A 13450-nucleotide genomic window follows, 5' to 3' on the forward strand; every position below is an offset into this window, starting at 1 on the left:
GTCGAGACTGTTGAGAGTGTGTGATCCATTAATAACTGCTTCTATTTGCGAAGTTAGTTTTTCAAAGAGGTTTCAATTATTAGAAGATACTTGAAAATTGAAAAAAATATAATTTCACTATATAATGATACTCCTTAAGGGCCTTAGCTTGCAGAGTTATGACGATTTAATTATCTGATTAATTTAAAGGGACTGAATAATTATCTTCTTTTCATTTCGATACGATCGAGAAGCGATTAAAACGACTGCGACCTGGAATTATGGGTGAACGTCTCAAGCGAAAACTCAATCAGCAATAATTATGCCAGCGTGTACATAGGGCAATATTAGCAAGTTCACTACCCTTCGTAGCTCCGCAATACGCTTAATCGAATTGCCTTTGGTAACGTAAAGTAACGAAGCCGAAAGGGTTATCTAGAGTGTGACCTCATTAATACGTTGCTCTCCTAAGAAGTTAGATGTATTCCGAACGCAAATAAATTTCACCAACTACTAGAGTCCTGAAGAGAAGTTTCTTTGGAATTGTTTTATAGTGCCCCATGGACTTCAACGCTTTCTCTTTCTCCCTTCGTCTTTTCGTTTCTTCGTTTCCCGCCCTTTCTCTTTTGCTCTTGAACAGAAGAGAATATTCGTCGCGCTCCTCGCTTTACGTTTTTTATCCCTCGCTTAAATGTTATATTTCGCTTGCTAAAAATTCAAGTGATCGGTCACCGATAAATTGAATTTTATTAACGGGTGAAAAAAAGCGGACTGCGTTCAACACTCGATACTTGATATAAGTCCCTCAATTAATCATTTAACGATTGTTTTGAAACGTGAACATTGAATTTTAACAACTTTGAGTGTTTCCATATGATGCTCAATTAAATTCCCCTGAATATCTTAAACGAAAATAAAACTGGTAAAATATCGTCGCTTATAAATAATATTCCTCTAAATTGTCCATTGCATAAATTTTGATTATTTCCATTTGCTGCTATTGCGCTGTAAGATAAAACTATATTGTATTTTTTTTTGCGAATCGCATATTCGTACGCTGGAATTACTAGAAGCGCATCCGACATTAACCCCTTAAGGATCGGCATTCCCAAAAGAAATCAGTCGTTGTATGCTTTCCATCTACCCAAGAGATTCGAGCAAAAATGCAAGTTTAAATTAATTTCTAACAATTTTACAAACCGCGGTAAAATACGTCAAGTTTCTTTTTAGAGCGTCAAATATGAACGAATAATTAATAAGCATTATATTTTATATCATATTAAATCATATTTAATCGATCGATAATAATTTTCGTTTAGAATTTATATCTTACACTAAATAACAAAACTTAATTATTTTGATGATGCAGAATTGCTTAATTTAAATATTGATATAATTATAAAAGTCTATATATTTGATATACATTATCTGTCCGTTTTTATTTTTTTATGTTTCAGTATATTCCGTTTGTCGATATTTCCATTTTATTCTCTTCTAATATTTATTCAAATCTTCTTTATATTGATTCACGGTTTATGCCTCATGAAATGCACTTAAGCATTGGCTTTATTAAGTAACTTCTATATGCGTTCTGTGGTCTTCACGCGGAAATTGTAAACGACAACTTGTAGCAAAAGTATAAAATTTATAACTCGCAAGATATCGTACGTTCCTGTCTTTTGATATCGTCAAACAGTTTGAAACTATCTGTCAACCGATAATCCATTTATTGCCAGCGACATTTTGACTTTATACGTGTAAAAGTTTCTCTTTTCAGAATGCGGGTGTATATGCATTGTAGATCGCTATAAGTTACTTTTTCGAAAAACATATTTGTTTGTTAACGTTCGATAAATATGCTTGGTAAAACGGTATACAATAAATACTTTTTTTTTTGGATTTCCATTAAATTCAGAAACCTGGGAATTTACGTTGACGTTTAGGACATATGCAAACATTTGAAATTTTCTAATAAATTTGTATGTAAAAATTCCAAAAAAGGATTTAACCAAAGCTCGCAGTTCGGTCAAAATTTTACTTTCATCGTCCAATAAACGTTCGTTTTATTTTGACACATTTTGTTTAATGAAACGAATCAAACTATGATTATGTAATAATTATACATACAAAGAATAAGTTATAATAGGAAAAATTTAAATACCATAATATTTGTGAATAAACGCGTACCCAAATTCGATTTTCTTAAAAACGATGTCTCTAACGCGGTTCATAATTTTCGACTTATCGTGAGCCATAGAACTTTCTTGATCTCACGTGCATCACGAATTTTGAAAATATCATGTTTGGATATGAATGAATTGTAATCCCACTAATTATAAGGGATCTGAGCTTCTATAAATAATCTGCTATCTTATTTGCATAAAAAATAATCAAACGATAATGTCGTGCCAAACTTTCTTTGTTCTGAAACATTCAGTTACGTCGTAATTACTGTCATGCAAACTGTCATTTTAGTACTTTCCCAAGCATTAAATAATGATCGTAAAGTTCCGTGCAGATTAAGCGTTATCTAGGAAGTTCGATGTAATTTGCCAGAGAACCGCGCTAAATTAAACGAAAAGTGTGACAAAAGAAATGCGTTAAATCACATAATCGACGCGAGAAAAGTTCGTTTCGCGAGTACATATCTCGTTTTTTGACTGTGAAACCATGTTGGTTGCGGCATTTTTGTGGAATCACAAAACTCCTGCCTCTAAAACCTCAGCGTACCAGTTGTTCTTCGTGCAGGCGCGCTATCGCAGTCTTATTATGTTTCTTCGTGCAAAGGCATAAATCATTTAGTTCGTTTCCTCTCGTCTAGAAGGTATGTCCGACAAATTTGCACAATGTATAAATTATTACAATCGGATTGTTCGTCGCGGCGACGTTTTATCGAATCGTTTACTCGCATCTTCGCTCCTTCCTCGGGTGGCACCTGTGATTTAACTGGCTCTTAATCGTGTCGCTGATAGCGGACTCCGTATTTGTCAAAGTATCACTTCTCGGCGTTCCCTCGAATGCTTCAAGATGCTTATTTACGATCCCACAAAAGCGACAATCGCGAACAGGGATCGTATATAAATGTTGGTATTGCCTCCGTCGCGACAGTTTCAACGTGCTCCCTCGACATGGCAACGATTAGCGCCGATTCGTCTTGCTGTTTGACCGACTCGACCAAGTCGCAGGTCTGCTCCGTCAAAGAGAAACCAGTCGCTCTTCTTTCCGACTCCGACATCAATAAGATCGTCGAGCGAAAACTTCTCTCGAATAACTTTCGCGTTTTGCACTGGAGTTTGGATAACTTAGGGGAGATAAATGGTTTCTTGGGCTTGTACTATACTCTCTCCGTTACGGTGAAAATCGATGACAAATCGAAGCATTTCAAATTCTTTGCGAAGACACCGCCACCGACCACCAGTCCACAGTACGATTTTCTAGTCCGCAGCAATACGTTCAACAAGGAGATCGCTGTCTATAGTGAGATAGTGCCGAAGATGGGCACAGGAAAGGGACCCAAATGGTTGCCCGATTATTATTTTGGCAAGAACAACGTTATAATAGTTTTGGAGGACGCCGGGCAAAACGGATACGTTAACCTGGACAAATATCTGCCGTTCGACGATGAACACTGCATTCTGGTAGCGAAGACGATCTCGGTCTTCCACTCGAGATCCTTGATCCTGGACGAGAAGCTTCGCCGTAGTACCGGTCAAACGATTTTTGACCTTTACGGCAAGTACCTGGAGGAGGTGGCTTTCATCGAGACCGATTCGGCGGCGCAGAAGTATCTCTCCTCGTGCATCAAAGGTGCATGCACTATAGTTGATATGAACGAGAAGCTGAAAGACGATGAGGCGACTCTTATTAAGAATTGGATAACCAAATGGGTATGGAGGTTACCAGAATTGCTGAAGACGTCAAATAAATTCAGAAACGTGATGTGTCACCGGGATCTATGGCCAAATAATATCATGTTCAAGAAAGACTCTAGCGGTAAGACGATCGGGTGTTACCTGATAGACTTCCAATTCCTGCGATACTCTCCGCCAGCGATCGATTTTGTGATCTGTTTCCTGTTGTCGACCGATCGTGCTACTAGACGTCGATGCGACGAGTCGCTTATCGACGTTTACTGTGACACCATGAAGAAAGAATTGGCCGCGGAGGGTCTCGATGTTGAGGATTGCTTACCTCGCGCGCAATTCATTGAGAGCTGCAAGGACATTCAAGGCCTGGCATTGGCATATGCGGTCGCTAACATGCAAATAATGCTACTAACGCGTCAAGCGGTGGAAGAATATTTTATAGGATCTACCGATCAACTGGAGCACGTGGTGTACGGTGATCGACGCAGCGATCTCGTTAAAAATCAATGCCGCATTATGAAATCCTATCAGCCGCGTATTACAGAGATAATAGAAGAAATTAGAGAGTATTTGGCAGCTAATCCAGACAAATGCTAGCGGACGAGAAAGAAAAGCACGGGTCATTGGTTGTTTCTTTGGCACGTTGGACGTTTGGTACTTGTATTATCGTCTGTGATAAAATGTGACTTTAAAATGAGAGCAGAAAAGAGATTGTTTCTACGATTTGCCGATGAAATGATCTATTTCGCTTTCTCGTTATCCAACGTTATGGTACAAATATTTTATTCGAAGGATTTAACGCGGCCACGCGTGTAGGCTCGTAACTTTGTTACACGGAGAATCGTTAAGAAAGCGAATTTTCTACTCAAAACCATTGTGTGATACGACGCTTTGCCGGCTTAAACGACGTCATCGTTCTCCGTTAGGCGAACTTTGTCGTAAAAGGGAAAAGGGATTACGGGTCGTAATAAACTTTGTAGAAACCCTGCAAGAGGCGGAAAGATAGGAACCTCTAATATTTAAAGTAACTTTTCGCCGTAATCTTAACTCCTTCCAGACTCAATACAGCTCATGGCTGCCACGAGCTGTATCGTCTTTTGTATCAGCGAACGTCGAAAAATATGGCATCGTACTAATAAAATAAAGTCGGTTTTAATGAATATTTACATTTTTCTACGCACAGTATGTCTAGTTTAAATATATTCTAACTATTAAATGTACGATAATGTTCTTCAAATGGAAGTTGCCCGATTTAATAGAATATTTGAATTCCTTTTTAGATCGTTGTCGATAAAGTCTCGATATCTACGTACTTTTCTTTGATAGAACTATAATGTTTACAAGTAGCATTTCTGCGCACCATTATTCCTTTTTTGTAATCGTATGAAAGTGCTTCGAAATAATATGAATGTAGTATCTTAAATAGTCTAGAGTAAGGACAAGAAAGGATGTTCTATTTGAAGTGAAGTTTAGTTTTATTTTAACAAGCAATACCCGATGCAAAATCTGACTACAATATCGTCGTACGTCTTATTCTCACACTCGGCTCACAACGTCTGTCTTCACAGGTCAAAAAATGCTGACCCTCGACCCTCGCACCCTTCTCCCACTCTTTTACTCATTTAGCTTTAACGTTACCAAGGCATGCACTCTTTCTTACACACACACTCTCTCTCTTTCTCTCTTCCCCAGCACTCTTACGATTCTTAGTTTATACCTTAAATTTACAACTTATACTATCCCGAGAAAACTCGAACTTAAATATACAATAGACCAAGCGTCTATCGTATTTTTTTTGATATTACATGAATTTTATTGTTTCTTAACTACTGTATTTTAACCAAAGAAAATGAATATTTCGTATGTTACCTACTATTTTTCATTTTAGTAATTAATTGTTCGTATTGTCCCTTCGTTTCCTCGTATTTAAATTCGTGCAACCCTACGAGCATTTTATGGATCAAGAGCATTTCAGAATGTTGAAAAATGTTTCAATGTGGAAGAGGGAACGGTGGCATTCAATTGTTGACAAACTTATCCTTGTGCAATAATCGAGCAGCCGATATTCCTCGTTCGCGAAATGAGGAACACCCAGTTCTATTCAATGGCCCGTAATGTTATGTCAGATTAAAGCAGAAGTTCGTTTTACTGCCGGCAATTCGAAGCAGCCGTAATCGCTTTTATGTCGGGCTAATGACATAACCGTGAAACGTAAATTGCCCTACCTATCAATGACAGGCTTGATACTATTCTATTGTAAATACAATAATGCATGAACGCGTTGTCATTGTTTCCTTTCAACTATTCCTCTATTTTCACCAACTGCTACATTTGACGTATTCGATTTTTTCCATCCAAATTGCGTTGGAGTTTGTAAGCTCTTCCTCGACGGTGAATACACAATAAACAGAAAGATGAACGTGACTGGCTTATTATGTAGCCTTCGTTGCATCAGTGCAAACACGAAATTATTTTACACTAACGAAGTATTCAAATTATAAAATTCCTCCTTTACGTAATGTAACATGTTGGTCGGAATTTCCGAAAATCCACACGTTGTTTTTACGTTAAAATACGGTAGAAATAGATACTGTTTACATACTAACAATAATTTATCAGTTTGGTCAGTTCAGAGTTTCACAATTTATGTTTTCATTTCACGAAAAGTAGGTAAAAATTGATTGTATCTTTTTACGGAGAGCACAGCATTGTTACAAGTATTGTTTTACGAGTACAAATTACGAGGTTCTGTCAGCATGATTTTATCTGAAATGGATGAAATTGTAACGCTACCGCGTTACAGTACAGAATATAAGGAAATTTCTGATTGAATGTGATATTGTAACAGTGTAATTTCCAATTTGTGTGATAGTGTAATTTAGTATAATTTCCAACAAGAATACTAGTTCGAGTAAGAAGTTTGTTTACTCCTGTTCAAAACAGCTGCATTACCAAGCAACAGCAGTTTGGAACCCTATACACGTAGATGTTGATTTCTGTAATGAAATTAAATCTGGTAAATCTGGAAGTACATATCGAAATTTGTAAAAAGTCAAACATAAATAACTAGTTAAACTTTATTCCATAATATTATTAAATTTGCGTAGAAAAAGAGATACACGTAGACGCATATAAATAGCTCTTCCATTAATTAATATGTTCGTAACTATAAATACACCTGGGACTTTTTTTATACAGTATCTTTATTGCACAGTACCTTTCTTGCACGATTTACTTTTACACCGTTTCTTTTTACACGGTCTATTTAACACGTTTTGGTTACAGTTATGCAATGTTTTTAACGCGTTTTGTTTATCGCAAATGTTATTAATCTGGAACGTTCTTCACGAGTTCAAAGGGATCTGAAAACTTGTATGGCTTGTTAGACAATTATTAAAGGAAAAAACGAAATAGATGTCATCGTAACGGTCGAGCGACGAACTTTGATTTTTTTCAAGTAATAAGAAAACATGTTGCGATATAATAGAGAATGACGATGCGTAAGTTTTATGCTTTGTTACAAATCAATTGTTTCACGACCTTTTTTACGGCTGTTTTGTGCAGTGTACGTATCCACCGTGTAAGAAGGGTGCCAGATATTATTTGAAATGTATTGTAAAGCACTGATATATGTAGTATTAACGCTGCATCGCAATAATTCCGAGAAATAGTTGTCACTATAGTAGAATTATCTTGCGGGTCATACGATTCCAAGCGATCAGTGCAAAATTACCATTGCATCGAGAGAAACGTTGTGCCAAGCTTGTTAATCACAGAAGCTTACTATTTCTCGTGTGCTCATTATACTTCACAGACCACAAGCTTTCCATTGAACGATGTAGAATTATCATCGATCAGCCGATAGCATTACGATTCCATTATCTGCATCTGTGCCGAACTCGACCTGACTAACCCATGCTCGTTACCAAGAGCCTGCATCTAACCGTAATCCCACGATTATACTACTTTGTGAATATTATCAGTATCTATGGAAGAGCTCGTTAGCTATAGAATTTCGAAAAAATTCATTCGAAGACCGTTTTAATCAATCGTGGTTACAGCGAACCACTTTATTCGTTTAACGCAGATTCGTTTCAAGTAGATATGGTATATACGAGATGTGTGAATGAGAATGTTCACCAGAAATAATTCGATGTATGATGTAGCTACGTTTTACAAATTTTTATTTCATTTTTGAGGTACAAAGTCACCTTAGCTTGTTCGTCTCTTTAGAAGCTACGATAAAGTATCAGAAAAAATATGCGGCGCTATTTCAAAATTTTCAATTAACTTATTTTCTAATTTTCAGTGAATATCGGCAATTTCTTTTTGTTGACAAAGTTTAATAGTTACGAACTATATTGATAGTTTGTTTCTGACTTCTATTTTGCTTCTTCTCGATTGTCATGTTATTGGTTTTTACGACAGAAATCGTGTGTACGTTGTATTTGGTCGTGATCGATGTTTCGTAGATGTTGCGGTCTGCGTCTTGAGGGCAGATCCGAAACAGTTTCAAGCGTTAAGGAATATCGCGTCGATAATACGACGAGAAAAGTATTTGAAGTGAGCTCGAAAGACCGAAATTCCTTGTTTGGATCGTATGGAAAAAGTCTGAATTGCGATCCCGATGTAATGCCTTTGTAACCTTGACGTAAAATTCTATCGATTGTCGGGGATGTTACGGCGGAAAACAAAGAAGCTAATGATATTCGACGGGTCGGCGGTACATCCGTTTGCGAAATGATCGTGAGCTAAACTGGCGCGTTGCGTCGATTGCACGAAATCTCGTGGCTCGTGGAGGCGGTGGCAAAGGGCGCAGGCGTCCGGCGTCTGGCATCCGGTGGCGGCAAGCGGACTCGGATTTTCTCTAGTGTCGCGTCAACTGCCGCTGGAGAGTCGTGTGCGTTACACCCTGTTACCTCTAACCACCCCGTTTCGCGTGGCTCCGTCACGTTTTGTTGTCCGAAAACAAGTCACGTTCGCGAAAACGTCCGATCTCATCGCGAGTTTTGTGTCGTTGCCGTCGCTTCGCGTAGATACGAAGTGTAAATCCCAGCGATCGTGCGATCATTTTGCGGATGTCTTATCGCTTGTCGATGGTTCCCGCGATCATGCCGCGAACATGACAGGGCAACGTGTCGTACGAATCGTTACAACTGTCACGACGATCCTTTTCTACGTTTGACTGTTGTTCGTCCTAAACGAGTCGATGTAGTAAAGAATAAAATAGTGTCCGTTTGTGTCCATGGCGAGTGTACCTCTGTTCGTTCTTTGCTGTAATTTTCCTACTTTCTACGAGCATAGAAGGCAATTGAAACGTGGCGATTGAGCGAGTGCGTAGAGGTCTATTCGGTCGAATGTATTCGAGCGAGCGTTAGAATCCCTGTTTCGATCGTGTTCAAGATTTACAGTCTCACTGCCGGTTTGTTGCCGATTTGTCGTAGAGTGCCTAGTCAGTGTACTCGAAGGAATTCTGATGAACGGTGTGTGAAGGGAGCAATTCGGGAAAGTGCGTTTAGTATGAATTGGTGCAAAGTGCAGGCTGTCGTGTATTCAGCGGAGACGTCGCCCGGCTGTGAAGGAATGCTTGTATCGGGCGCCGAAGCATGAGGGACGTCGCATCTTTAACGTAATGGTAAGTGCGCTGAATTTTTATTCGCTGGATTCCTCGATTCAAACCCGGGTTCGTCTATCGATAGTTTGGTTAGACGCAATTCACTGGACCCTGCAGCTGGCTGGAAATGCTGAAATCGCACATGGAGCGGGCATAAATCTTTCAGGAAGTGTAGCATTGCATACCTAGTACGGTGGTAGAGTACTGTTTGTGTTCGTTTTCAGGACCATTTCGCGTGTCATTGTTGTTTCCACGAGACACTTCTGTACGAATAAAAAATTGCAACAAACTTCACATTGCGTGTGCGAGTCCTCGTGAGTTGTTGCGACCGTCCAAATATACATGCTTCGTTGAATTGTATGCGGTTGCGATGTTTACATTTCTTTGTACTGTCGTGCGTAAACCGTGTAAAATATCGCAGTCAAATGGCTTAAAGCAACGCTTGACCATTGGTTCGCGTGTACCTCTTCTCGTTTTCAGTTTCGTTTTTTTCTTTTTGATAACGGATAGTACTTCAATGTCCGAGTTTCGGTTTTGTCTGCATCGTTTCATAGTAAACTCGTCGGCTATAACATCGACTTTCCAGATTAATGTTTCACCGGTATGATGCGCCATTCTTTTATGGGATTTTCCTTTTATCATTGGAAATAAAATCATGAAATAACGGTGATTTTACTTGAAATTGCTTCCAAATACATTCATCTTTCGAAATGACGCGTATGTGTCGCGGAGGAGGGTTACAGTTTGTTTAATTAATCTTTTCAAAAAAGATTCATTTTATTTATAAACGTAATTTCGTCACTTTGGTTCATTATGTTGGCATAAAATATAACTTCGTTTTAAATTTCATTATTTGAGCAGTGTCTTTACATTTTTGTTTAAATTTGAAAAACGATAGTATAATAAACATCTCGGTTGAAAGAAACGATATTTCTTATTACGTATAACTGTAAATTATACTTACGTTAGTTAAAATACGAAATCGTCACAAAGGTATGTAACTTTTTTTCAAGAACTCTCCGTGTTACGAAGCATTGAACGTAGTAATGGCATGCAAATGATCGTTAATAAAGAGTAGCGTAAATTACGACTTGTTTTCGTTATTACATTGTTCTTCGACATTACCACGAGTAAATTGATTTAAGGTATTTCAACGTTTATGTATAAATAATGGGATTTCATTATACACAGCAAATTCATTTAAGGTACCAAATTCAAAGATGCAGTTATTTAACGTTACAATTTATAGTCTTTAACCCCTTGATGTACCATTTAATTCGGATTATCTCGTCATTGTATACTTTGTATACAACGATATTACCATTATTTTTCTACATTGTAGGTATTACGATGACGAGCCAGACTCGTGATATGAACTCGAGGCGTTAAATAATACAGTAACACATTTTGGAACGTTTTTACAAAGTTTCGTACAACGGAAGGTTTATAGTATTTTTCGAATGCATTAAAATAATGCTTCTAATTCAAACATGTATTATCGGAAACGGCGTAAAAAATATATATAAAAATGTTGCATTCGCGTGTAACGGAAAATATAGTATTGTTATAACTTTCAAAGTAGGAACAGAAACAGAAACATTTTAATATCACCTGGCACAATATCGAAGTATTCGTTATTAAAATTCGATCAATTTATGGGATTATATAGTACGCGAATATCTCGTGCGCCCAAGGCAAAAAATAGCGTACGAACAGTTTTTTTTACCGATTTACTTTAGCATTTAGTTTATGTTCGGTTTAAAGTTTTTGCGAATGCGTCGAGTTTTTCTATCGAAAGCGTTGGCTCGTTGTTTCTGTGAAAGTGTAGAATAGAAAAGGAGACAATCAGCCATTAACGGTATGTGTCGAGGTGCGCAATTTACATACATACCTGAGTATATGTTTGCCCCAGGTCAGACACAATGGCACCCACGATTTTACTCTATATGTATATTATCCCACTTTGCGTCATGCACATCGATAACCTGACACCTGAACAATCTGGATCGATCGTATCAACTGTTTAATTTAATTGCTTTATACTAACTGCATAATGGAAGAACGATGCTCTGAGCATTGACCGAGGACTGGTTTGGCTGGTTCAGCAATTAGCTTAAATATCGCTTACATTGACATTAATCGACGTATCTCGCTGATGCGAAATCAATTGTATACATTAGCCATTTTAAATGAACCAAGCTTGTCGCTCGTTTCTATACCTTCTTGCTTCTCTGAGTAATTTAATATACCTGTATAGATATTACATAAACTGAGAAAAGACATTTTTGTATTCTCTACACGTATATGGATATGTGTACAGAATTAGCATACGCATAATGGATATAATTAGCAATATGCAGCCAGATCTTAATGTTCGAACCTTCTTATTGTTCCATTATTTGCTTTTGTACAAGGGAATTTAATTTAACTGCTTCAAAGGAATTCTATTTATTACATACATACACATATATCTTTTTCATTTAATTAGTCTCTGTTTTACTTTGCGCTTGAATTTATTCCACTGCCTTTGTGTAATTACTATTATCGCACTGCACATTTTTCTTATAAATTCTGTGAAATAAATTGATCTAATAAGTTATTATGCGGCAAATTGTAGATCCAGCGAAAATTTGAACTGGACTCTATCGACTAGAGCATCGAGTAGATTAGAATACGTGGTATATAGAAATTTGCCTGCATGCGGCAAAAGTCTGCACGTACGATCACTTTAAAGTGGTCGCAATGTTTACTTCGTCGCGTGGCAAGAAGCAAGGTCTCGTACGAGACGATTTAGTTATCAGAATGCGTACTTACAACCAATAGCACGCACAGCTTTGAAGCGAAGGCGGCTGAGTATATGCACATGTGTGAAATTACAACACTACATTATCCAAAGCGCAGTAAACTGTGAATCGCGTTTGACGTGACGCTAAAGATTTATAAAAGTTCTCGACTTTAATAACGTATCCAGTTTTATATTCTCAAACAGACGCTCGATAGACGTGTTCTCGCGATTTTTTTTTCTACACGATCGGGTATTTCTCGCGTAGGACAAACATTAAGCTGAAAGTTCAGTTCTCTCGTCAACCATAATCAGCACAGATGGCTTCGTAACCCTCCCTCGTTTATGGAGTTGTAATTTTCTTACAGATGTCCAATCGCACTCGATACAATGGCGATAAAACTCGTCACAGCTAATACACTTATATTCAAACGTGTCAAATCGATGATTAATTCTGTTACGGTTCTCGAATTTCTATGTTTCAATCTTGCTCTCATGTTGGCAAACGAAAAAGGTTTTGAACTTCTCGAAGCGTTCAACGTAAAATTCCGTCCGTCAAATAGAATTTTTGGATACTTTGTTCAAACCTGGAGTATCTTCTAGCGTTAGAAAAATACAGTTGGATCGTAAATGACAGGCAGAATGCAGCAGGGTTAATTACATTTCGGTGGAGAACTAATTAAAAAGTTGTTCAATTTTTCACCGTTTCCGATGTTCGTTTTGTCATTTGAAAATTAATCTTCGTCTCGATCTTTCGGTTCATGCATAAAAAGTGATTTCGCGAGAATGTCGAGTAACAGGAGAAGAAGCGGAAGAAAAGGGAGGACGATGTTGCATCTGGTTCGACTTTCAATTGGAAAGTTTCGCGGTTTCGCGACAAAAGGCCGTCGTTCCGTCGTTTACCCAAGGGTCCAGGGATATTTTTCACGGGCAATGATTTATTCGGTAACCGGCAGGCCACCCCTACGTGATATCGGAGTGTGCGCGGCTTGATGCGCGCGCGAGTTCCCGCACACGTGACGAGAATCGCCATTCACGCGCTTGTCGAAGTACATTTACAAGCGTTGCACTCGTTGCACAAAGTTCTTGAATTGTTGTCCCCGTTCACGCCTTGGAAATTGATTTCCCGTGTTCGTCCCACGTCATCTGCCATTTTTGCGCGCGTTTCATTGCCGCTTTGAACCGATATTCTTCGTTAAATGCAAATAT

General features: G+C 38.1%; 2 protein-coding genes across 2 annotated transcripts in view; both read left to right on the plus strand.

Moving 5' to 3' along the window:
* Positions 1 to 240: 240 nt before the first annotated feature.
* On the plus strand, positions 241 to 5007 carry LOC117230546 (the record flags this gene model as incomplete). Its single annotated transcript, XM_033488125.1, has 2 exons — positions 241 to 303; positions 2952 to 5007. Coding segments are annotated over 2 exons (1554 nt in total), but the record flags the coding sequence as incomplete, so codon positions are not given.
* Positions 5008 to 8715: 3708 nt separating this feature from the next.
* The window catches only part of LOC117230729 (suppressor of lurcher protein 1), a 524767-nt gene continuing 520032 nt past the window's right edge, over positions 8716 to 13450 (plus strand). The window contains exon 1 of the mRNA XM_033488449.1: positions 8716 to 9480. Coding sequence (XP_033344340.1) covers positions 9478 to 9480 — 3 coding nt within the window. The 5' untranslated portion in view covers positions 8716 to 9477. The remainder of the gene's footprint in view (positions 9481 to 13450) is intronic.

Source organism: Bombus vosnesenskii, unplaced genomic scaffold, assembly GCF_011952255.1.
Source record: "Bombus vosnesenskii isolate JDL3184/JDL3185 unplaced genomic scaffold, Bvos_JDL3184-5_v1.1 scf7180000013267, whole genome shotgun sequence".
NCBI lineage: Eukaryota > Metazoa > Arthropoda > Insecta > Hymenoptera > Apidae > Bombus > Bombus vosnesenskii.